Source organism: Homalodisca vitripennis, chromosome 3, assembly GCF_021130785.1.
Source record: "Homalodisca vitripennis isolate AUS2020 chromosome 3, UT_GWSS_2.1, whole genome shotgun sequence".
In the NCBI taxonomy this organism is placed as follows: domain Eukaryota; kingdom Metazoa; phylum Arthropoda; class Insecta; order Hemiptera; family Cicadellidae; genus Homalodisca; species Homalodisca vitripennis.
The window spans coordinates 72005412-72032368 of NC_060209.1; the positions used below are offsets into that span (position 1 = coordinate 72005412).

A 26957-nucleotide genomic window follows, 5' to 3' on the forward strand; every position below is an offset into this window, starting at 1 on the left:
AATAACATTTTTTCTATTTACAACACTGTAAAAGTTATATGGGAAATACTGAATCTAGAAAAAACACTTTTTCTAGTCAGAATCGCTAGAAGTTGCTTGCCTTTTCCTCCCTTTCCCTCAGTAAAAAAACAGACCATGGGAGAAAACTTAGGATTATTGGTACTTTGGGATTATACCGGCCACACCAGTATGAAGAACACAAAAATATAAATTTATAGAAACAAACATGATAGAACGAAAAAACAACTCTTTAATTACAAAATTAAAAACTTACAATCATTTCCAGGTATTGTAATCGGTATTGTTGTCTCTGTTATCTTATCTTTCTCGAGAATCCCGATTACGGCAGGCCGTGCGGCATCACATGATTTGCACGGTACATAATTGCCTTTCCATTACAATTCAATTTATATATCTGATCAGCCCCTCTAGAATTTGATATTTTACTGATAGGTACTATCTCGAGGGATGTTTTTCTTTCGTTGACATCAGCGCGGGGCAGCACCATTTTGGGTGGCGGAATGTGATCAAGAATAAAAACAAGTTTTGAGTGTTTTTTCAATAAAGAGTTTAGTTTTAGTTTGGTAATGTTTGTTTTTGTTGAATTTTTGTGGAGAAATGTAGAGGTAAAACACGGAAGTACAACAAAGCGACGCGACTCTGCAATCACGTTATCTACTAGACCGCTCGACTTTGACCTCTGTCTGAGGATGGGGAGGGGTTTGAGATAAGACAATTCCTGTTTTATATTGACGAAATATTGTTTTACGCTAATCTAGTAATCAGTAGAAGCAAAATGTCAAATAACGATTCATGTCTGGGTGTGGTTGGTATAATCCCAAAGTACCGGATTATTTCAGTTAGTACCATTGATTATTTCATCGTGATGTTGATGATACTATATGAAATATATTTGAAATTTAGTGGTGAACGCAACTGTGCAAACTAGGCGTAAAAATAATTATCGGTTGCCTAGCAATGAGCGGCAATGTGAAGCGACTTCTAAGACGTCGCTTGCCACGTCACGGCGGCGTAAATAGAACGTCTCAGACGTCGCTTGCCACTTAGAGGGTTAATGTTCCTTTGAAATTGACACGTCCCCCTCTATCTCTATCGCTTTTTAAGTATGAAGTGTATTTCTATGCTCAAGCACTTGGGAGGCTGATATGGTGACAGCCAGAAGTGCCGCAACAAATGTATCATCACCAACATAACTCTTGCTTCTAGCTTAGTAAACGATTATGGTTGAAAACGGTAATTTACAAGAAACAAAAATGTTTTAAAAGGCAAAATATGTAAAACATGTTCTATATAAGTGGAAAAAGTTAAAATCCTGAAACTTAACAAGACTGTCAGTAAACTGTTAGTTAAATTAATATTTATTTCAGTCTGGTGCAGGTCCATCAACTGCTGTACATTCTATATCTGGTACTGTCAGATAACTGCACTCCTGCACATAAAGCTGAGTTTGTTGCTAAGCACTTTGAAAGTACCAACAATGTGAAGTACACTGTCAATAGTGGCTGTAATAATTGTTACAGATGGGATAATTTTTTAAAGAAAATTTGGTGAAGTTGATTATATTTGCTATAAAACACAATAACTAACAACAATATTAAAATGATTAATAATACATACAATACTTACACAAAATTTACAGTACTGTAATAATTACAAGACTTTTGTTGATTATTTGAACATCAGTGGGATTAAAAAAGAATTATTTTTATGCTCCTTCATATTAAAATTTAATGTTCTAGAAAAAAATTGTGTACATGATTGTCATGTGCCTCGTTTAAAATCCACAATTCAAGCAAGATGAATAAATCGTGTGCAATGATACACTTTCACTACCTCCTGTATTTTATCGCCATAACTATTAGTTGATCACCTTGTTCTTTGTGTTTGATGTGTCAGGTTAATACAGTACTTGTTGTATTGTTAAAGGAATGTGCTGAATGCAAGAAGCAGTTCTCCAGTCAGAAGCGATACAAGAACCACCTCAGAGTGGTGCACTCAAACATCACGTTCATGTGTCAGTATTGTGACAAGGTTGGTAATAATGATTATTGAATATTTATAAAATCATCAGTAAGGTGGTAGTCACTCAGGGCTAAATCTGGGATGTACAGCGTATGATTTAAAACTTCCCTTCCAAGAGCATCCAAGAGCTCTTGGGTACAATTTGGCTGAGTGTACATGAGTACTGAGTGTGGACATGAAGAAACAAAAGTTTCTTGCAGATTTTTCCCCGACACTTGTATTGTGCGTCAATTTTCTGAGTGTTTAGCTGGCAATACCTCTCTGAGTTGACAGTGTGGCCATGTGCAAGAAAATCAACATGAATCACCCCTTGAGCTTTTTAAAAGACGTTAGCCATGATTTTTTTTGATGGCAGCGTTTGCAGACACTTCGTCGGTTTCTTGGGTGAATGCTGTGGCCCCATCCATCGACTTCCTTTTTTTTTACAGTTGATGTGTTTTGTCTCGTCGCCAGTTAAGATACAATCAATGACTTGGTTTCAATTTTTGTAGTAGTCTTCCAAAAATGACAGTGCTACAGCAGCAAGTCTCTGTTTTTTGTGGACTTCCGTTAATATAGAATATATTTTATTCCAGAAAATATAATTAACAAAAATTGACATCAGTACTGGTAGGAATTACTAGCCACAGTATCCAGTAAGCGTGGCTAGCTCAACTGAAAGTTGTACTTAATTGTATAATGACCAATTGAATCTTAACAAGTACATTGTGCGCTTAATCTGCAGTGTGCACACCCCACAGTTAACATTTATTTTAAACATAACATTTTTTAGTTATAAATTTACAAATTAAAACCTTTTAATATAAAATTGTACAAATTCCTAAACTAAAATTTGAAAAAAGTTATCAATATTAATACAATTTAAAAGCCAACTTTTCAATTTATTCTCAAATTTGTTTCTATTTTTACATTTTTTATTTAAAAAGGCAAAAGATTAAAAAATTTTGGACCCAAAAAAGAAAAACTTTTTTTTAAATTGACTTATTTACCTTTGGTCTCATGAACAGCCCCAGTATGTCACCTCTTGTTCTTTGGTAAACTCTGTCGTTCCTGTTTCCACTTTTGTCATAGAACATTTTTAATACTTTGAGTAAAAATAAACATTTTAGTGGTAATATTCTTAGATATTTATAAATAGGTAATGCAGATTCATATCTTTTCCTTTTTGCAATTATTCTTACAAAGTGGTTTTGTGTTACATTCAACGGTTGTATGGTTATATTGTCAGCAGCTCCCCAATTTTCTATACCATAATTCAATTTAGACTTAATTAGTGCAAAATAAAGTGTTCTCATTAATTTATCATCAATAAATTTCCTTAAAAAATAAAAACTTTTGATATTTCTTCTTAAACCTACTTGAATGCTGTTTATATGCGGTTTCCAGCTCAGTTTTTCATCAATGTTTATTCCTAAATATTTAATTTGTTCAACTTGATCGATAATTTCACAATTGCTGTTTGAAATGGCTTGACAATCTAACCTATGAAATTTTAACACATTATTGAATAGGTATCCTTTTAAGTCAAAATTTATAAACTTAGTCTTAGAGGTATTCAAGACCATTCTGTTGTTTTCACACCACTTCCTGACTTTTATCAAATCTTCTCTAATATGATTCCAGATGTTTTCCCATTGTTTTTCAGAATATCTAATCGCAATATCATCAGCAAACCCTATGATTTTTCCATTTAATGGTAATCTCAGCAAGTCATTTATGAAAATTAGAAACAACGTTGGACCAAGAACCGAGTCTTGGGGGACTCCTATATTAACAATCTTTGCGTCAATGAATGCATTTGATATTTTAACTTTCTGTTCTCGATTTTCAAGGTAGCCTGCAAACCAGTTTAAAGTGTTACCTCTTACTCCTAAGAGTTCCAATTTTTTAAATAAAATCTTATGGTTAACCAGGTCATAAAATGCCTTACAAAAATCAATAAAAACTCCAGCTGCTTTATAGTTATTATTAAAACTAATGTAAATTTGTTCTACAAATGTTAATATAGCTCCTTCTGTGTTTTTCCCTTTGATCATACTGATTAGGACTAAAGAACAGTTTATTGTTTAAAAAGTCAATCAATCTGTCTTTCATGCATTTCTCTATAATCTTGGATATTACAGATAAAAGAGCGATTGGTCTGTAATGTTGAATTAAGTCTTTCGAGCCTTTCTTATGAATGGGCACAACAATTGACTCTTTCAGTTTACTTGGGAAAACACCACTGCCAAAACTCAAATTTATTAATGCTGCTATAACCTGCTATATCTGCTATAACGAATCCAACACTTTTTATAAGTTGTACAGAAAGAAAATCGCATCCAGTTCACTTTTTTCATTTTTTAAATTATTAATTATTTTTGACACCTCTTCGCTAAAAACTGGCTTTAAGAATAAAGAATTGTGCCAATTGTAAAAACCAGAAGTATCAAGACCATTACCCCCAGGTAGGCCTGACTCGACTTTGCCCGTTGCAGATACGAAGTATTCATTGAACATCTGCGCCATTGTTATCGGATCAGATACTGTGTTACCCTGTTCATCTGTTATTTGGGCTATCACTTGTTGATCCTTCTTATCTGTAAAACTATTTATTAACTTCCACTGACCAGCAATATTTCCCTCTTGCAATTCGAATAAGCGCCTATAATAATTATTTTTTATTTCCACAATTTCATTGTCTAGTTTTTCTTTAAAGCATGTGTAATATTTTTTTAAATGTGTGTTATACGGCCTACTTTTGTTCATGATTGCCAGTTCATTTCTTATTTGAATTTTCTTTATTATTCGTTCATTTATTCAAGGACTTCTCATTTTTGCTCTCACCACTCCAGGTCTATAAAATTTAATCTGACTGTGGTCCTCAATGTGCTTATAGAGAATTTCATAAAACTCATTCAATGCCTCATTTACATCAGTACTTTGTAATACATTATTCCAAATCGTTAAATCACTAAGTTGATTTTTTAAGCTTTCAAAATCCAGAATTTTCTTGGTTAATATGACATCCTTATGGACATTGTTTTGTTTCGTTCTCAAAATTTGCAACGAGGCCTATTAAAAAATGATCCATTATGTCAACATTAAATATTGCAGCCCTAAACAAATTGGAGTTTTTGAATCGTATAAAAAGGTGATCAATACAGGAAGCAGAATCATTATTTTCTCTGGTAAACTTATCAATCAAACATAAGAATCCGTTATTATTCATAAGTGACTGATAACTGCTGCTTATGTTATTATTAACCAAAATATCTAGATTGATATCGCCTACATAAATTACATTACAACTTAAATTTGGAATGATTTTTTCTAAATCAAATAAAACATTGTTTACAGAGAAACTGTATAACCTGTACAAGCTAAGTAAGTTAAACATAATATTTCTAAAACAAACATACCAGCTGATTCAATGGTTAACCCCCTATCTCAAACTAAAATATCATCTTTAATGTAAACAATTACGCTTCCTGATCTATACTGCTCGTTTGTTTTGTAAAATGATTTAAAACCAGTAATTTTATAATGTGATACTTCCTCTTTATAAATCCATATTTCAGTCATAACAATAATATCTATCGAATTATTTAACGTATGCACATTGGCCATGAAAGTGTCATATTTTCGGAAGTCACCTGGCACAAAATTTGTGGTGACCAAATTTAAATATTACGACAATTAAAAATGTTCTAAGTTTGTAGTCTTCAAGTGTAAGTATTCACTCCATAGAGTAGAATTCATCCAGTGAGTACAATGAATGATTTATAAGACATTTTTCGTTTTTTCTTCAGATCCTCTCTGGAAGTAGGATGCGTTTCTTTCGCTCTATATATGAGTTTCTTCTCATAGAATGAGCTGTGGTGGAGAGGCAGCTGCATCCATCTGGAGGCGTGTCTGGTGTCACAGCTGTATGTCCGATTCCTTATTGCATTACGTTTTGGTCTACGTGCAGTATCACTTCTTGGATATAAAGTACAATTACAGTACTATCATGATGTTTAGTTTTGGAAATTCATCTCTGCAGCTGTTAATGAAGCTAATGCCTGAAAGGATTTGAATGGTTTGCTTTTGTAGCAGTGGAACTCGATAGAGATTTCCTGTAGACGTCCCTTCCTAAGTAAGAATGGAGATTAGATTCAAAGAGTGAATAATAAGCCACCTTAGCTGTGTCTTCATGGGTTATATGTTTAAATTTTTAAGACATATTAATTGGTGTTTAGTTTTCTGCAAAGAGAATCAACATGTTGGTCCCATCTATTGTGATTCTTAGGAATTTTGTTTCTTCTTTGTTCTCCACATATAGTATGTTTAGAATTTCATGTCTTCTGCCTTTGAAGACAACTAATGTAATATTAGTTGTTTACTTTTAATAGCATTCACAGCTAAGTCATTTTTGTAGCAGAATTAATAGGCCAAGTTAAGTGCAACTAATGAGTAACTTGCTAATCCTTCTTGCTTCTTGGCTAGCAGCAAGGTTGAATCAACAGCGAACATCAATAGTTTTCTTCAAGATACTATGGAATATTATTTGTCAGTAAAATAATAAGAACAAGTCCCAATACAAAGCCTTGAGATACCCCTCGATTAGTTGGGAAGGGCTTGGACTTTACCTCTTGCCTTGCCCCAAATTATGTTTGTCTCAGTTCAAAAATTTGTGTTCTTCCCTCGAGACAGCTCTTGAATCCAGATCCAACTCGATCTTTTATGGCCAATTTGTCTAGTTTATTCATTATTAGATCATGTCCCAGGCAGTCAAAAGCTTTACTGAAGTTCAGCATAATAATTGATACAAAGGTTTTTCTCCAAGGTTGTCAATGATGGACAATATTAAAAATGTATGAACAATGGGCACTTTATAAAAATATACTGCATTTACCAGTCCCCCCAAACATTACACCATATTGAAAATGTATTTATCATGTGAATAGTAAACCCTCCGTAGGACCTTTTGATGACAGATCTTTAATCCTGTATAACTGTATAAAGTAATCTATCAGTGCCAATCTATAGATTCTCCCATTAAGTAGTACATTACTTCCTTACATTTTTCACTTTACTAGAAAGTTCCAGGAAGTTGGTCATGTTTAGTATTGGTCTTCATAGTTTAAATTGCATCATATCAAGCATACCTTAGCCAAGTGTTAACAAAGTTCTGTGGAGAGAGGTTTTAATTTGAAACATGTTTATTGGTACAACGCGATACTCATTTCACTTACATCAAAGTTGACTACCATTGTCATCTGTTACATTTCTTATCTTATTCTGAAGAGTTGTTAAGATAAATACATTTCAGTTGTGTTAAAAAGAGTAATAAAAAGAATATTTTAACCAGATGAAGTCCCTAATAATCATTTCACATAATAATTTAAATAAAAATAATTGAAGTTATTTTTAAGTGTAATTTTGGTAAACTAGAACTTCAGATGAGCTACTCTAGAAGAATTCACTTCCTATTCAAATGTGTCTAAATATGAAGTAGGAGGAGCTCTTCTTATTGGAATATAAATTTTCTATTATTTTACTAAAGAAAAACTCACAATTATCCAATAATTTGTGTATTTTACCACGAGGCCTTTCGACATCGAAGATGTCATCATCAGGTGTGAATAAACAATGATGTCGAAAGGCCTCGTGGTAAAATACACAAATTATTGGATAATTGTGAGTTTTTCTTTAGTAAAATAATAGAAAAAGTGTCTAAATATGTTTAGGGTGTGTACTGTATGATATGCGGTTTACTCCATTTGAATAGACTCTTTGTAAGAATTGCTTATTCCAGGTTTTCCGCCAGAAAGGAAATCTTTTGAAGCACGTGAAGCTCCATAAACCAAGAGCACAGATTCCCTGTACATTCTGTGACAAACAGTTTACAAGCAAAGAGAACCATGAAAATCATATGAAAACACATTTGAACAAACCATTGTATCAGTGCAGCTTGTGTGATAAAAATCTTGTAACAGTGAGTATCCTTGTTAATGCCACAATGGCAATAAGTATAATATAATTATGGTAGGTCCATTAAACTAGTCTTGTGTGTTCCATTTCTGTCAAGATATGATGCTTAGAAAGTTTGATCTGCATCAAGTAATCTGTTATGGAACATATTTTATTAACAATAGCTTCAGGATGGAGTGTGATGACCCTTAAATATTTTACATTTCACTATTAACCCTATAAGTGGCGGTCATTTGTGGTCTCAGTGGCAGGCCGTTTTTGGGTAAATTGCCGTTATCGTTAAACTTATTTTTAGAAAATATTATCTGAGTGATAACCTAGCAACATTATATATTTTTGTTTTCCTTATGAACTATAGAATAAGAATAAATATAATATTTGGTGCCTTACCATTATTTCAGATTAATATCATTGTAATATGTGTAAAAAAATTTTTTTAGAAAAAATAATTTTTAAGTTCTACTGTCCGTCACTTAGAAACTACTGGAGCTACAAAATAATGTCAAATTCACAGAGTATACACAATTTTATTCAGAACAAATTACTTCTTATACATTTTTTTCTATTTACAAGAACAAAAAAGTTAGATGGGAAAAACTAAATCTATGTATAAACTGGTTTTTTTTACTCCCGAGTCATTAGAAAGGGCTTGTCTTTTCCTCCCAGTAGTGTAGGGCCCATAATAGTATAATAGTGGCTTAGTTTGTCATAGCACAGTATATTTCGTAAATATAAAACAGGAATTGTCTTATCGCAAACCCCTCCCCATCCTTAGACAGAGGTCAAAGTCGAGCGATCTAGTAGATAACGTGACTACAGATTCTCGCCGCCCGTTCAGTTTGTGCGCCGCATTCTTGTACTTTTCGTGCCAAAGTGTCTGTCGCTTTGTTGTACTTCCGTGTTTTACTGTGTGTGTAATAGATTGGTGATGGATGACACTATGAGAATTTGGGATTTACCCATTCGTTTTTTACAAGATCATGACTAGTTGCCTACATCTAAGAACCCTTTTATGCATGCGTTTTCGTACGGACGTTAAAAAAACGGACCGTAAATTTTGTAACGTGCGTTTCAGTTTTATATCGTGCGTTTTGAATTTTCTGTCGTGCGTATGCAAAAGATTGATGGTGGGGGTAGCAGTGCTACCACAATAATATTATTATTTTATAGAGATTTAAGGTGGCAATAATTAATAAAATTACCATTTTTATTCTCTTATTTAATTCAATATTACTATTAAGTCAGTTATAGTTAAATTTCTTCCAAGTATTTTAATTAAAGTCATTCTCACTAAAATTGCAGTCTACACCTGACATATTAGAACTTACAGGTTGCAGCCTTTTCTTTAGGAGTCTGGTCTTCGAAATTAGAGCAGAAGATAGAACATAGTTGTGACCACTGGTTTTTCTTCAGTACTCGGTCCTTGTAAGTCTCCGAAGAAGAATTCCAAATCGCTTCTCTCTTCTTAACTTCATCAATTAATAACTCTGTATTAATTCCCTCCATTATACACTAAACTACGCGCAACATAAGACAAAGTGGTCAGACAAGACAAAATGACAGCCTGGCAGAACTACCACAGTGCAGACAACATGAGTGCAGGCGGTTGGCTGCACTGCGGCTTGGAGTGGGGAACGCGCGTTTGACGTGCGTCTGCATAAATGCGGCCATATACTGCCGTGTACTTTGAGCAAACGTCCGTCCCTGCGTTTGACGTCCGTTTCTAAAACACTGCGACATGTTTTAGAAACGGACGTCGAACGCAAGAGCTGTAAAAACGGACGACAGTGCATAAAGTCGCTCATATGGTCCAATGTGCGTTTTTTTATCGTCCGTACAAAAACGCATGCATAAAAGGGCTCTAAAATATGCGTTGCGGTCTGCAGTTGCTGCTGAAGGCGGAAATCCACTAGACTCACTCATCCTCGATATTGCTGCTTTCTGGGCGTCACAGGAAACCCATTAACAATTAATAATCATTGCAAGTTTGTAATTGAAGAGTTGCTTTTTCGTTCTATAATGTTTTTTTTTCTGTAAATTTATTTTTGTGTGTTCCTCATACTGGTGTAGTCGGTATAATCCCAAAGTACCCCAACATTTTCCACGACGAACGAATAACCTAAACATTTACCGGTTGGGTCGCGAACAACGCGATAAACAATAATATACTGACAATAACAGTACGCAAAGTCGCCAAACAAAACAGTGACGAGACGAGTAGACAGCTGTTCTCTCGTCTGCCGCCAGGTCATACGAAAACCGTCGGAATCATTTAAGTCAGCAAACATTAGTAACATGAATACACACTATACTATATGATATGTATAGGCAATTTCATGGAGAATACGATAGTTCAAACTAGGCCTAAAAATAATGGACGGTTGCGGAGCAACGGCCTTAAATGTGAAGCGATGGCTGTGACGGCGCTTGCCACTTCGCGGCGGCGTGAATCATACGTCTCAGACGGCGCTTGCCACTTAGAGGGTTAAAGAGCAACAATATAACATCATATTTTTTTAAGATATAAGGTGTTAGCAAAAAGTATGGCCCAATGAAAATGGGCTCAGTTGACAAGCTAAATTGGACTAAGTTGGGTCCAGGGACAATTTGTAGTACTATACAAATGAAAAGACAGTTCCAAAGTAAAAGTGCTGCTATTTGCCATAAAATCAGCACTCTTTCAAGTTATTGTAACAAATACAAAATGCATATTGTTTTTATGTACAACATAATAAAAATAGCACCATAATGACAAATAATGAAACCTGAATAGAATTTTTCAAGAGGTGAAAATGGTGCAAACAAATTTAATACAAAGCAAAGTTGTGCTGCACAGCTGACTGTCCTAGTTTAATATAGATCTAAGATATTGGTTTTGAAATTTAAAGGACTAACTAAGTGACTGATGTTCCAAAGAGATTTTAAGTTTTGCTCCTGGTGCTTGGGTCTGTACTGTTGTGTTGTATTTGAGGGGTGTAGGATTAATGTGTGCCTTTTGGTTTACTATAGAAGTTGTATCTGATGTATTAATTGTTTTAATTGAACACACGACTTGCAGTACACGTATTAATTATGTCTATCATCATGATTTGTACTATTTATGACCTGAGTAAATGATCAATGTGTGCACTGTCAGGTGTGGCAGTTGAAGACACACATCAGGCGAGCACACAACGAGATGTACAAGTGTGTGTACTGTAATATGAACATCCGTTACCGCCATACTCTCAAGAAACACTTGATGTCTAAACATCGGGACAAGACGGAAGAATGGGATTCACCAGGGGCTTTAAAAGCCATGATGGAGCGTAAACCAGGTTTGTTATGTAGATTACATAAACAGTTTTGCATATTTTATAATTTTAACAACTATATTTGAAAAAGAAAACTTTTATATATTATAGATCACTTTAAAGATAATTAAATTCTGTATAATATGGTGGTATTTGAAAAATTATGAAGCTTATGAGGTAAAATAAATCTAAAAAATTCATTTATACAAGATGTGTTTGTATTGCCATATGAATGTAACAGTTTTTATTTCTTTTACAAATAACTGTGAAAACAACATAATACCATATCAGTATAAAACATTAGTTACAAAAAAGATGCAAGCAGTTTCAATAATTATGTAAGATTGTAGCATAAATCTGAAGGAGTTGTGATGAAAAAGTACTAAATTACTGTAAGAAAAGTAAAATGTTTTTATATATTACTACTAATTAGCATCCCTGGATATAAAAGTATTCATTCATAGACGACAACATAATGTCAATATTGGCATTAGCAGTTTGAAAAGTAGCTATATGGTGGCAACATAAAGCAGGGCGCAATAATAAAGCAGTTGTTGGTGATTGAAAACAATTGTTCTTTTTTACCAGGCTTACCCACGTAGCAACTCAGAGCAATTGCTAGGTAAAGGTTTAAAATGAATCTGTTTTAATGCTGTAATTATAAATAGCATTGAGTTTTATAATTAAATAAATATCTGTATAATTGCTGAAGAATCAACCTGATATTCAACACCTCAGAGCCCTTACTTTTTACGATTGAATTATTTTGTACTTGGCCGTATCTGTCACATCGTATATACACATAAAAATAACATTTTATTTTTTACATTTACACACACACACACACACACACACACACACACACACACACACACACACACACACACACACACACACACGAGGGCATACACATAAGTCTGGTAAATTTGTATGCAAGAGTAGGAAATTTTTGGAATCTGCACTGTTGTTGACAAGCCTGATATTTCCATGTATATTAAAGCATTTCAAATGGCAGCTGTTATTAGTTGATTGTTGGCAGCCAGCTGAAGAGGTAACTATATATAAAATCCGTTTGGAATACACCCAGGCATATCAGGACTTAATTTACACCCTGAGATGTAAGGGGTCAATTGCCCATAACCTTTGCTACGAACATTGTAGAGATGTTTTATTCATGTTATTGTGTATTTATTAAATAGACCATTCAAATTATATGTCACAAGATAGGAGTTGCAATTTGAAAATTGAGAGACAAACTTTTTTATCATAAAAAAATGATTTTATGGTGAAGGTAGCACATCAATATCTTAATATATTTGTAATATGTCGAGGCAATCAGGACTTAATTTACACCCTGTGTGTGTATATATATATATATATCCATTTATACATAAAGAATGTTTAAATTTAATGTTTAATGTCCACAGAAAAATCACTGTTCCATGGCAAAGAAAGGAATGAAAGTGGTGATCCAGGTAGCTCTTCAGTAAAGGATATATTACAGACTGTCACAGACTCCATCATGAATGAGGACACAGGTAATAACTTTTGAATTATGTGGATTAGCTATGAGAAGTTTTAATTTGTACTGTTAAAGTTTGATTCTTCTACTTTTTATCAAGTCCATGGTAATATACTGCATCGTTTCTCAATGTTTTAGAAAAACAATCCTTAGGAAAATCAATCCTTATCCCTGTAGAAATGCAAATTACTATGGCTTTTGGTAGTGCCTGCCTAGTTTCCTAGTGTTAAATCTCAAATTTAAGTTTGGCATGGTTGGACTTGCCACTTGATAATTCCAAGAAAAACATAATAGTTTTGGAAAAATTATTCAATGGTTATACAGATTTCGGAATTTAAAGGATTAAACATTTTTTTTTACAAATTAGTAAGCGAGGAGTGTTATAAGTATATTAGAATTATTACTATTAAACTAATTTAGTATCAATGTTTTTTTTTACCATGATTTTTATGAAATAAATTTGCTTTTATGAAACTGTCAACACTTGGCATACAAGGTACTTCAAAAACATGGTTCACCAGCTACCTGACAGGACGAAGCCAAGTGGTTGAAATAAATCACACAAGCAGAGGGAGTATAAAAAAGATTAGATCAGTACCTAAATTTGTCTCATGTGGAGTCCCACAGGGATCAGTATTGGGTCCAGTTTTATTCATCCTCTTCAAAAATGACTTTCCTAACTATATACAAGACTACAGTAAAGGACTTATGTATGCTGATGACACAGTTTTATTACTAGGGGAAAAAATTACCAAAAGATCTTGAAGTAAAAGCATTTATAGCACTCAACATGGCCATTCAATATTGCCATAAAAATGAATTGGTTGTCAATGAAAGAAAAGCAAAACAGTTAGTACTAGGAAAATACAAAGAGGATACAAGGAGGCTCACTGAATTAGAAGTCACTTCCACTAAATACTTAGCTATAACCATAGACGATGACGTCTCATGGACTCCACACATTAATTCTATGTGCAAAAAAATCAGTACAGCACTATATGTAATACGGACAGTGAAAAGCATAGGTGACTTAGTTACAGAAAAAGTTGCCTACTATGCGCTGCTGGAGACACACCTCTGATATGGAATCATCGTATGGGGAGGCACCACAGCAGGAAACATACAAAGGTTACTAGAGCTGCAAAAACGAGCTATACGAATTCTGGGAAGTTTTCAATACAGGAAAACATGCAGGGATTCCTTCAAACAACTTAGAATACTAACTGTTGTAAATTTATACATCCTAGAAGCTGTGATGCATGTTCACATCAAAGCACCAGAGGCAGCAAGGACCTATGCACAAATGTATCAATATAACACAAGACATGAATCTGATTACTGCCTGCCTCGCCATAGGCTCACAGCAACTGAAAAGAGTCCAAGCTATACTGGCGCCAAGATGTGGACGAACTTCCTGAAAACTTGAAAATGACGGACCGGAAACACTTCAGACAAACCCTCAAGAACTGACTACTGGATCGACCATTTAACTCGCCAAACGAATTCTACGGAAGGAGGACCTAAGACCAACAAGACAACTAGACCTAAACCTTTATTTATTGACGCAATTACTAAACTTAAAGTTAATGTAAATAAAGATGATTTGACTTTGACTTTGACATGTTGTAATAGAATTGAAGAGAAAATATTGGTGTTCATTTAGTAAAATGATACCCACTCTTTAGTACTCTGTAGTTTTCAGTAGCTTATCTCTATTTACTAACCTCTAAGCACTAATAAATCTAGGTATAATGTCCTTTTATATGTGTATTCAAAGTCAAAGTCAAAGCAAACTTTATTCGTGAACATAGAGTACAGAATATGTGTCAATACATAAAAGTAATTATAAATTAGGTTGAAAATCTCTCCAATTTGAAAATTCTTCAACGGAGTAGAATGTCTTGTCGGCCAGCCAGGTGGTGAGACGTGTCCTGAATGGGAATAGTCTCTTCTCTTCTTTGAGATGTCTTGGCAGTAGATTGAAAAATTTTGCTCCTGCATAGGAAGGTTTTTTTGGCAAACATTGCAAGTCTGTGAGATTGAAGGTTCAAATTTACTGCGTTTCTGGTGTTGTGGGTATGGATGTCAATGAATCTTTCAGCATTGCTTGTAAGAATGTGATTGATGGACTGAAAGATAAACAAGGCAGTAACAGTTTGGATACCAAGGTCTTTAAAGGCACTTCTACAAGTGTCTCTTGGTCCCAAGCTTGCTAGCACTCTCACAGCCTTTTTCTGCATTATTAGGACTCTATTCAGATTTCCTGCAGTTGATCCACCCCAAACAAGCAGGCCATATCTTATGTGGGATTCAAATAGTGAGAAATAAGCAACTTTAGCTGTTGCGAGGTCTGTGACAGCTCTAACTCTTTTGAGCACATACAGGGCAGTACTCAATTTGTTGCAGACCAAATCAACATGAGGTGTCCAAGATAGAGCACTGTCTACAATAATTCCCAAGTACTTAGTTTCTTCCTCCACCTCTAACATCGGGAGTCCAGTATTTTCATTTTGTGCTCTACTAAACAGTACTTGCTTTGTTTTTCCTTCGTTTAGTGCCAAGTTGTTAACATAACAGTATTGTTTGGCTACATTTAAAGCAATGAAGGCCTTACAGTCTAAATTATCAGGTTGCTTTTCTGCCAACATCAAAGCAGTATCGTCTGCATACATTGTAGAAGAGGCATACTCACTGAGATGATTGGGTAAGTCATTAGTGATTAGTATATAGAGTACTGGTCCAAGGACGGATCCTTGAGGAACCCCTCTACTGATAGGAAGTTGATCAGATCTTGCATGGTAAGTTGTGTTGTTCACTATATATTTGATCTCAACCAATTGAGTTCTATTTTTCAAGTAGCTTGAAAACCACCTTTCTTCTGTATTATGAATTCCCAATGTTTTAAGCTTTTTAATGAGTAAGTTATGTCCCAGACTGTCAAATGCTTTAGAAAAATCTATGAACAAAGCTGTGGTCAAGTTTCCTTCTTCCAACTGGTCTATTACACCTTCAACAAAACTTATGATGGCTGTAGTGGTGGATCTTCCAGGTAGGAAGCCGTGTTGGTGTTCAGATAAGAGATTGTTAGAAGAGAGGTGTCTCATCAATCTTGTTAAAACAATTTTTTCAATTATTTTAGAAATCGTAGGAATAAGAGATATCGGTCTATAATCGCTTGCAACTTTGCATGTCTTTTGTTTATTTATCGGGATAACCTTAGCTACTTTAAGATCGTCTGGAAAAATGCCTTGTAAGAGAGACTTGTTAATTATGTTTGTCAATGGAAGCCTGATTTCTTCGACTATATATTTCAATACAGTGGATGATATATCGTCAATTCCAGCTGAGGGTTTTGATTTCAGTGAAAGAATTGTTTTTTCAACCTCGGTTAGATTTGTCATTTCGAACTTAAAATCAGAAACATTGTTGATTATGTCCATTTGGTTGTCAGTGAGGTCAAGATTTTGACCGGCTTCTTTCAGTGTTTTCTCCGCTACAGTTGTGAAATAAGTATTTAGGTGTTCTGCTATTTGGAGTGGATTCTGAGTTTTCTTTCCGTCAACTTCCAGTTCAATTGCTGATTCCGTGCATTTTTTTTGTCGTTCACTGTTTATGGTGTCCCAGATCGCTTTAGGCTTGTTATTAGCATTGTTAATAAAGTCGGCAGTTGCTTGTCTTCTACAAAATTTCAATCTCAAATCATATGCTTTTTTCCTTTCTGCTGTTAATCTTTTTGCCTCAACCCCAGGTCTTAATTTTTCTTGCTCAAGAGCCTCAAGAAAATCTTTTTGAAGTCTGTTAGCAACAGGGTCTGACATGCTTCTAAAGTTATGCCTTTGTTTAGATCTAGATTTTTTGTAAGGGCAGGCTGTGTTCATTGCTGAGGTGAGGATGCCACTAAGTTTTTTGTACGCTGTGTTTACATTTTCTGTATTTATGATTTCATCCCATTCCTGATCGCGGAGAATTTCTTTTAGGTGGTCCAAATTTTTCTTGTTTAAGTGCCTTCTTTCTGAATTTACAATGGGCAGAGGAGCTGAACACTTGTAGATTGAGCTTAGCTGTGCTTTATGATCAGAAATCCCAGTAGTGAATGTAGAAACATTGATTTCTTGAGGAGTGATATTACTACATACACAGTCTATGGATGAAGATGTAGTATTTGTCTCTCTGGTAGGTGGGAGTTGTAAACGGTGAATATTGTATGCTGCCAAAGTATTAGTTAGCTTTGCGTTGTCCCTATCTTGTTTTAGACAATCAATATTTATATCCCCCATGATTATAATACGTGACTTCCATACAGGTACAGTGTCCAAAATGTCAGATACATGGTCAAGGGCTACGTCAAGATCTCCTCCAGGTGGCCTGTAGATTCCCAAGACATAAGTGCATTCCTGTCCCTCTGAGATAGCAACTAGTTGCGTTTCACACACCATTTCTATTGATGGTTTTGCAATGATTGGTTCTATTTTATATCCAAATGTATTGTTCTTATAAATGGCAACTCCTCCTTTCTTATGTGTGTCCCTGCAAAAACCTGCTATGAGATCATAATTTGGGATTCTGGTATTTTCAAGATGTTCATTTTTTAATCCGTGTTCAGTAAGAATTACCAGACCAGGATTTGTGTTCTCAAGCATGTGACCCAATCTATTTACCTTGCTTGCTAATGAATCTACATTCTGGTGAAGAATTGTCATTTGACAATTTTTTCCTCCATGTGTTCTATTTTGATTTTTCTTGGGATTCTTATTGTGAGGACGTTCACTTAGTTGGTTTTTTAAACCAGTTGCTTTGTTTTCCGGAAAGAATTTATGAAGGTTTTTGTTTTTTGAAATTGTTTCAATTTGGATTTTTTCCTGGGCACTGTTTCTAAAAAACTCTTTTGAACATTTTGGGCTGGTATCATGTTGTAGTTTTTGGCCATGTGTTGTTTGTAAAAAGTTATATTTTTATCGAAAAAGTCATCTACAGTTTGGCCCTCTGAAAATTTCTTTGAATTTAAGGGTGGTTTGCAGCTGAAAGGATATGTGGTAATATGATCATTTTGTCTGTTTGTTTTAATTATAGAGTTGAAAAAATGAACATCTGTCTCACCTACAATGATGCTGGCGTCTTTCTCATTACTTGGAGCAAATGCAGTAGGTGTAGCCTGTGGGGTTGTCGACTGGCTGGGGTCCTCTGTCAAAGATGTTGTGGACAGTTTTTTGGTCAGGGTTTGACTGACTCCCTCCGTCAATACCGAAGCCTGTGGGGTTGTCAACTGGCTGCGGTACTCTGTCAAAGAGGTTGTGGACAGTTTTTTGGTCAGGGTTTGACTGACTCCCTCCGTCAATACCGAAGCCTGTGGGGTTGTCGACTGGCTGGGTTCCTCTGTCAAAGATGTTGTGGACAGTTTTTTGGTCAGGGTTTGACTGACTCCCTCCGTCAATACCGAAGCCTGTGGGGTTGTCAACTGGCTGCGGTACTCTGTCAAAGATGTTGTGGACAGTTTTTTGGTCAGGGTTTGACTGACTCCCTCCGTCAATACCGAAGCCTGTGGGGTTGTCGACTGGCTGGGTTCCTCTGTCAAAGATGTTGTGGACAGTTTTTTGGTCAGGGTTTGACTGACTCCCTCCGTCAATACCGAAGCCTGTGGGGTTGTCGACTGGCTGGGTTCCTCTGTCAAAGATGTTGTGGACAGTTTTTTGGTCAGGGTTTGACTGACTCCCTCCGTCAATACCGAAGCCTGTGGGGTTGTCGATTGGCTGGGGTCCTCTGTCAAAGATATTGTGGACAGTTTTTTGGTCAGGGTTTGACTGACTCCCTCCATCAATATCGAAGCCTGTGGGGTTGTTGACTGGCTAGAATCCCCTGAAGTAATTGATGATTTACTTTTTGCTACTTGCAAAGAGACACTAAAAACATTGTCCCCATTGCCACTATTTTTAGGTTTTCTGTAGCTAGTGTTCATGTTATGTCCCTTTGGTTTGTGTTTCTGATTGTAGTTAGCAAGGTTAAAAAATGATGTTATTGTGTCTTTGTTGGGTTCAAGATTAAGATTATTGAGTTGAGCTGACAGTCTGTCAATCTTGAGTTCCACTTCATCTTGCCTTCTACATAACCAAGCTAATTCAAGGACGATTGGTGTATTTGTCAAAGTGCAAAAAGTCCCGTCATAGGTCTGGGTCTCAGTAGACTTGAAACATTTTTGTTTTTTTTGTCTCATCAGCAATGTCATGTAGATTATGATGAGCTTCATTGCTTAATCTAGACATTTCTTTTTCCAAATTGCTTATTTTATTTAGATATTGCCTAAGCAGTTGGCCCTGAGCTTGGTCATGATCCTCGAAAATTTGTTGCAGCTCAACTAAAATATTAATTAATAAACTGAATTAAAATTGACAGGAAGTGGACTACTAATATGACACCAGTAGTAACAGGGCAGTTTGTAATATCTGCCATTAAGCAAAGGTTAACTTGAGTTGTCAGTCAGCTGTAGCTGTTTACCTGGTCTGTCTACATGTAGCTCCAGTGATAACTGGCAGACTATACTAGCTCAAGGTCAGCTACAATTGCTTGTCACTACCTTCAATCATGGAACCTGTCTTAATTTGTGGTTACTGATCTATTGATACAGCTATATTGGAAAAGTACTTAGTAAAATATTAAATAAACACTGATATAAAAATGTTTTCTATAGTGACAAATTTTATATCTATATAAAAGGCAAAGCCCTCACTGAGTATTTAAATCCTACTTAAAAAACTAAATGGAAAATTTGAAATATCAGTCGGGTGACCTTGTAATAGCCAAGTTAAAAGGGCATGCTGCATGGCCAGCAGTGGTTGAAAATGTAGAAAAAAAAGGAAATTCTTTTATTTTTAGTGTAATGTTTTATGGTTTCTAAAGATAAAGGAATATGTAGATTGAGCGAATTGTCAAGCTATGTAGAACAAAAAACATAAAATTTCACAGGAAAAAAAGATGAAAAATGGAATTTATGCATTAGCACTTAAAGAAATCGAAGCCGATTGGAAAATCAAGCAGAAAAAACAACATAATTAGATGTTCACTAAATAATAGTTCACTAAATAATAGTACTGTTTTCTCCCCTACGGGAAAACACTTTAGATTTTGCCGCTTACACAACCGACGCCCAGGGAAACTCCAATTAGTAAATTTATTTTACAGCTAAAAATAAAACCGCTAAATATCAAGATGTAAAACTCAAACGTTATATTCAGTTCAAAACATGGAAACAAATACTTCAAATAAGCTCTCAATCTGCATGTCTATAATAGAATCAAAATATATTACCGATGACTCTATCGAGGTGTACTATAATATGCTCACATCTAAAGTAGTTAAACATGGAAATACTGTTGATGAAAATCCTGTAGTAACACAAGCTGTCAAATGTCTAAATGACACTGATATTTTTGTGGAGCCTCTTCAAATTAGAAATAGGTCATTCATTTTCTTCCCAATTAGTGACTCACCTGTAAATGATGAAGTAGGGGGTTCTCACTGGAGTCTGTTTGATGTATGAAAGAGAACATAACGGCTTTTTTTACTTTGACTCAATTGGGGATTATAAATTTTCCACATGCAGAACAGTTTGTAAAAAACATATCTAAGCACCTGGGATTGGAAGAAACCACACCAATACACAAAGTAGCAGTACCGCAACAAAAACAATGGAGTGGACTGTGGTATATATATGTTGATATTTGGGGACATACTCATCCAACTTATAAATCAGGGTAGAATCCATGAAATAAAAAATAATGAAGGTGATTTCTGGCCAGACATTAAAGCATGGTGATATTATAACTAAGCGAGCACAACTAGCTTTCCCTGCTGCATAATAATAACTTTATTGCACTCAGGTCTGATACAGTTGCTGAAATGATGTATCAAGTACCCACTCCTACCCCTAACCTGGCTCCTAGTGAGTACCCAGCTTCGGCGAGCTCCATTGTCGATGCTTCTGCAAACCACATAGCTGACTCCAACCTAAATGTAAATAACCAAAATTGTAAATGTAACATGAAACAAAATATTAAAGGTAGAAGGATAGAAGATGGTAAAGAAATAATGGATGTTGAGTTCTATTCAGACAGCCACGGAAGGGGCCTTCCTGAATTAATCGGTGCCCTTAGCAAGGGAAGGATAAGAGTAAGTGGTCTTGTTATGCCTGGGGCTACAACCCAGAAAGTGTATAGACAGGCTGAAAGAGCTCTTCACCGTCCCCTAGTGATAATTGCAGGGACTAATAATGTACTTAAAAAGACAACAAAAGAAATTTACTTAAATTTAGAAAAAAATTTGCAGTGTCTAAGTAAAGAAAGAACTGTATACATAACAACAATCCCCAATCGTTATTATAAATCCCACTGATCGAACACATCATGAAATAGATTTAGCTAACAACTACATCAGAGAAGTTGCAGTTAAGAATGAAAAAGATAAGCATCATTGACTTGGAGGACCTTAAAAGACATCACTTCACTCGTCATGGTCTACACCTAAATTACCAAGGCAAAAAGAAACTATCTTATATGATAATCAACTCTCTGAGCAAAACTTCTGTATATGAAAACGAAACATTTCTACCGGTAGACCACAACAATATCACACAAGAATTACAAAACGTTAAAGATAACACAGAAATACTGGTGAATGGTGACATAAAAATAATTGAATCCAATATGAGAAAGATAATTAATAAAAATAAAAATAATGAGCATCTAGCATTTGCCCACTGCATTTCAAGAGACTTCAGTCATAAACGGCATATGAGTGCTGGGTTAGCAACCGTCTTCTGTAAACAGTTCGGTAAAACCGACCACTCTCCTTACCAACTATTTAACCCCACCAAAAAAGTATTGATGGAGTGAATGTGTACGGGTTGATTACTAAATCAGACTTTTATAAAAAGCCAATTGTTTCTGATTACGACACAGCCTTTAAGCATTTCACAGAGGACTTTAAAATAAAAAAATTTAAAGTATTTAATTTGCTCCCCCATGGGTTGTGTCCGGGATAATATTTCAACAGAACACTTTGCAGCCAATATTGTTGATTTCCAGCAACACACAGGAGCCTCTGTGCAGATTATAATTTTTAATGAAAACTCAAAGCGACCATTAAGAAATGGACTCTCTTTCATTGATTTCAAACAAAGTCTGCATACTGCAATTTCTGCTCATCTGTTAAAACAAATGGAGGCCAATCCCAACTTAGAGATGGCTGAAGCAGTTCAACCAACATCCCTGCATTCTGCAAATGGAGATCGAAATGGAGCAGATGCAAACACTGGACTGGTGACGCCTCAGGAATGTGATATATCCCTTGTGACGACTTCACTGAATGAATTTTCCACCTTTACCAACTACGACTGGAACTGTTTCAGATAGTAACTATTCCTTTAACTCTTGTAAAATTTCAAATATCTCATGCTCCAAAGTTGATGAAAATGTAAGAATTTTAAAGCAAAAACAGAAATGTGAGACCGGATGCCTTGCCTTTAAACTCCTCAATAACTCGGAATCCAAAGCCCCACTTAAATAAATTAAATAAAAAATATAAAAATAAAAGCATAAAAATTTTTCACCAAAATATTAGGGATTTACAGATTTGTGTTGAATCTTTAGAAATAACACTATCCGAATTAGACCCTCAAATAATTGTGTTTTAACAGAACACAATATGTCAAAAATCAAACTTGAACGCTTTTAACATAGAAAATTATATTTTAATATCAGAATATTCTCGTACTACAACTTCGGGAGGAGGTGTAGCAATTCTCTCAAAGGAGGGTTTAAGGGGAGGCAGCTGGTTTTTCCAACTGTTGTTGAACTTTGTCAGGACAAATTATTTGAATGTTGTTTAGCTAAATTTAAGATAGAAAAGTATAGTTTTATATTAGCAGGAGTTTATAGAACACCTCAATTTAACAATAGCGAATTTTTTAGATAGATTAGACTCTCTTATAGAATTTCTTGTAGCAAAAGACAAATATTTAATCATTACAGGAGATTTTAACATTAACATGTTAAATGAATCTAAAGAGACAAAGGAACTTAAGAACATTTTAAATCGCCATGGAATGGAGTTCTTAATTGATTTTCCTACTAGAGTGACACCAACATGTAAATCCTGTATAGATAATTTTTTGACAAATATTAATAGAAATGAAGTTAAAGTCTCAGGAATTATAACAGCCTTATCTGACCATGATGCACAAATGCTCGAACTTCTGCAAACCCAAATAAAAACTGGGAAAACATTAACTTTTGTTGGAAGACAATTTTCATTAAATAATATGGTACTTTTTTAAATCTTTATTGGAAAAAGAAGATTGGCTCCCAGTCTTTTACTCAACAGTCAATGAAAAATATGATTGTTTTGACAGTATCTTCAGATACTATTTTAATCTTTGTTTTCCACTTACACAAATTAAAAAAAGAAAATAAAAAGCACACTTGGATTACACAAGATTTAAAGGATGAAAAAAATGAAATAATTTGTCTTAGTAAATTGTCAAGGCTTACAAAATCTGATAATTTAAAAAATGAAGTTAAGAATAAAGTTAAAACAATACAATTCAAAACTAACTAAATGTAAGAAAAATTATTTTGATAACCAAAATCAAAAACACAGAAAATATTAGTAAAACAACATGGCAAATTATAAATAAAGAAACAAAAAAAGAATAAAAGTAAATGTGAAGGCAATCTTGTACTAAAAACTAAAGAATCATCTATTAGTGATCCATCTCTTATTGCAATCTCCTTTAATGATTATTATTTTATAAATGTGACAGATGCACTGTTAAAGGATCTATCTTCAGTACAGCCAAAATATGACAAAATGTGACAATCACAAACCTGGTAAACACTTTATTAAAATTTCAATGCCCGCCCTTGACTGAAACAGAATTGATACAAATTTTTGACTCTCTCAAAAATAAATCGTCTAGTGATATGATGGAGTTCCAGTGAAATTGATAAAATTTGTCAAACATTCCTTAAGTAAACCATTATTGCATTTAATAAATTCTTCTCTCATTACAGGCATATTTCCTGACAAATTAAAAGTTTCAAAGGTTATCCCAGTCTTCAAAAAAGGCTCAGCAACAGATATTCAAAATTATCGTCCAATTTTCAATTTTACCATCAATCTCAAAAATTTTTGAAAGAACCATGTATCATAGTTAGTCAAACATCTAGAGGTAAATGATCTTTAAGACAAGGCACAACATGGATTTCGAAAAAATAAATCTACTATAACAGCATTGGTAGAGTTCACTGAATCTATAATAGAATCAGTTGACAAAAACGAAAATGTAACAGGAATATTCATGGATCTGTCAAAAAGCTTTGATAGCATATCTCATGACATTTTACTCGAGAAATTGAAAAATTTAGGAATCAATAACATCCATCTAAGATGGTTTGAAACATATCTTTCCAATAGAAAACAGTATGTTGAGATATCTCACATAGAAAATAACAAATTACAAAAATTTTCAATCTAACATCCAAATAGTAAGAAATGGAGTACCTCAAGGATCTATTTTGGGTCCTTTATTATTTATTTGTTACATAAGGGAAATGCCAAAGTGCCTTAGTATTCTTGAAAATAACAAAAACCAGCTCTGTTTATTTGCAGATGACTCAAACTTAATCATTTCTGCCAAAACAGAAGCTGAATTAGAAATAACTGTGTATTTGGAACTTTCAAAATTACAAACATTTTTCATTGACAACAAATTAGTTCTAAATACGGAGAAAACTAACTTTATTTCTTTCAGTACCAAACAAAGTAGAAAACACTCAAGTCCCAATATCTTATTAAATGATTCCTGTTTGGGTCAAGTTCGCAATACAAAATTTCTAGGACTAATCATAGACAACAACCTTAGCTGGGATTTGCATATTGAACAGGTGATAAATCGTATCAATTCTGGAATATATGCTATTAAAAGACTGTCTTATTTTATGCAGCTTATCAGCTTTAAAGATGGTCTTTCATGCCCACATTCAATCCCATATTGCATATGGAATAAGTGTGTATGGAGGAACCACAAAATCAAAATTTAATAAAATTCTTATCTTGCAAAAAAAAGCGCTGCGAATAATGTTAAAAATTGATAAGGAAGAATCAGTTAAAAATCATTTCACTGAACTAAATATTTTAACAGTGCATAGCCTTATACATTTTAGAATGTGTGATGTATGTTAAGACTCATCAGTCCAGTTTCAAGAGTCACTGTGAAAATCATACCATATAACACTAGAAATAAGAAGAAGGAATTAGTATTACCTAAGCATAATTTGGAGTATTATAAAAAAAAAACTTCTTATGCTGGAATAAAATTTTTAAAATCAATTCCAAAAATAATATCAAGTGTTCGAGACATAAAGAAGTTCAAATCAATGTTAAAAAAGTATTTAATTCAAAAAGGCATTTTATTCATTTGAAGAATTTTATTACAATATTATGATTTTACTCATAACTATTATAGTAACTTATTTTTTTAGTGACGCTATTTATTGTACTCATGTGCAAAATATAAATAAAGATATTAAATAAAAAAAAAAAAAAAAATAAACTTGCTGTTTACTTTTCTCCAATTGGAGAAGTGTCTCTTGCAATTTTCCTTGGAGAGCTTCGATTCTATTTAAGTACTGTTCTTCATTAGCTAGAAGATCCTCTACTTTAGCTTCCATACTAGCTAGGTTGGCTTCATGTTTGGAGTTACACGTACGTAAATCTTGAACTTCTTGAACTAATTTAGTATTCTCGTGTAGTAGAGCATTTCCTGCTTCTACTGCTAAAGTTAAGGAGATTTCCAGGTCAGATTCATCTAAAGTTTCATGGACCTGTAATTTTGACTTTATCCCCTCTAGGTCTGAGATTTTATTGCTATTTTCGGATAAAAAAGAGTTTTCTTTGATGGATGGATTTTTAGATGTTTGCAATTTTCACACATCCACGACTTGACATCCGACCTAGACATTTTATTAAGTTTATTTGGTAAACTAATACATTTCTCATGGTACCAAAGCTGGCAGAGGCCTGTGCATTTAATTCCTGAGTATCTGATCCCAATACTACAGACACCACAAGGGTTTTTAGTTAATGACATTATATTCTCAAGGGGATTATTCTATGAATGCAAAAATAACAATGTAGGCAAAAGAATTATTTTACTATTGTACTGATATCAGGTTAACAGAATATTGACAGCTTTTATAATATTACTGTAAGCAGTAGCCAGTGTGTGAGGTCAGGGTGGCGAGTCAGCAGTCAGCGTATGGAAGGTCAACGCTTCACCATTGTGACATACATCAGGCCGTCTGTCTGTGAGCTGGAATGTTTCGTTGGAAGCAATGTATTGAGTAGCTGTGAGCTGGCAGTGAGTGTGACGTCACAGCTTGTATTGCCTTTCAGGTGGTCAGTGTCTATCTCTTTGATATAATAAAGTTCATTTAAGACATATATTTCACCAAATAAAAAATTTTACTCTGGAGTTAGATACAAGTTCTTCTTCTGTGTAGTAGTGGTGATGTGTAAAATATTGCTGCCTTTGAAAGTAGGTTAGCTTGTAGTGTTGATTGTGTTTCTAGTGTTTCTTTACTTTTGGTTGTGTAGCTTATAAGTCTATAATTAGAAGAGACTTACAGTTACTTGATGTTGTAATGGTGAGTAGTTAGTAGGCTATTTGTTGGTTTAAACCACTAAAAACTTCACTTTTGATGGGAGCACTTTCACAGTTACTGATGAGTGTTCGCCATCTTGGATGGTTTTTTTTTTATTTATTTTTTTTTGAACTTATTATTATTTAACATTAAATATTTATTACTTAGTTTATAAAGTTGCTAATAATCTATTTTTCTGTAAAATATTATACATACAAAATGACAACATTCCTCTGGAAAATCTGGAGTATGTGCTTAAACTAAAGCAGTATTTTGTAATGGAACTTGCCAATCGAGGTATCATGCAAAGTGTGAACTGATCCCAAACATAGACTATATATAATAAATTTTACAAATGTGTTGAATTGAATCACAATGTCAGTCAGTGTATAACAATTTCTATGTGGCATAGGAAATGGACAAACTACAGAAAATAATTTGTAATGTAATTAT

The 26957-nt window shown here is 34.3% G+C and overlaps 1 protein-coding gene across 2 annotated transcripts in view; it reads left to right on the forward strand.

The window, feature by feature from the left end:
- The window catches only part of LOC124357058 (PR domain zinc finger protein 15-like), an 84646-nt gene that overhangs the window by 38805 nt on the left and 18884 nt on the right, over nucleotides 1–26957 (forward strand). For both annotated transcript variants that reach the window (XM_046808459.1, XM_046808460.1), the window contains 4 exons: nucleotides 1948–2052; nucleotides 7823–8002; nucleotides 11135–11315; nucleotides 12719–12829. In XM_046808459.1, coding sequence (XP_046664415.1) covers nucleotides 1948–2052; nucleotides 7823–8002; nucleotides 11135–11315; nucleotides 12719–12829 — 577 coding nt within the window. The remainder of the gene's footprint in view (nucleotides 1–1947; nucleotides 2053–7822; nucleotides 8003–11134; nucleotides 11316–12718; nucleotides 12830–26957) is intronic.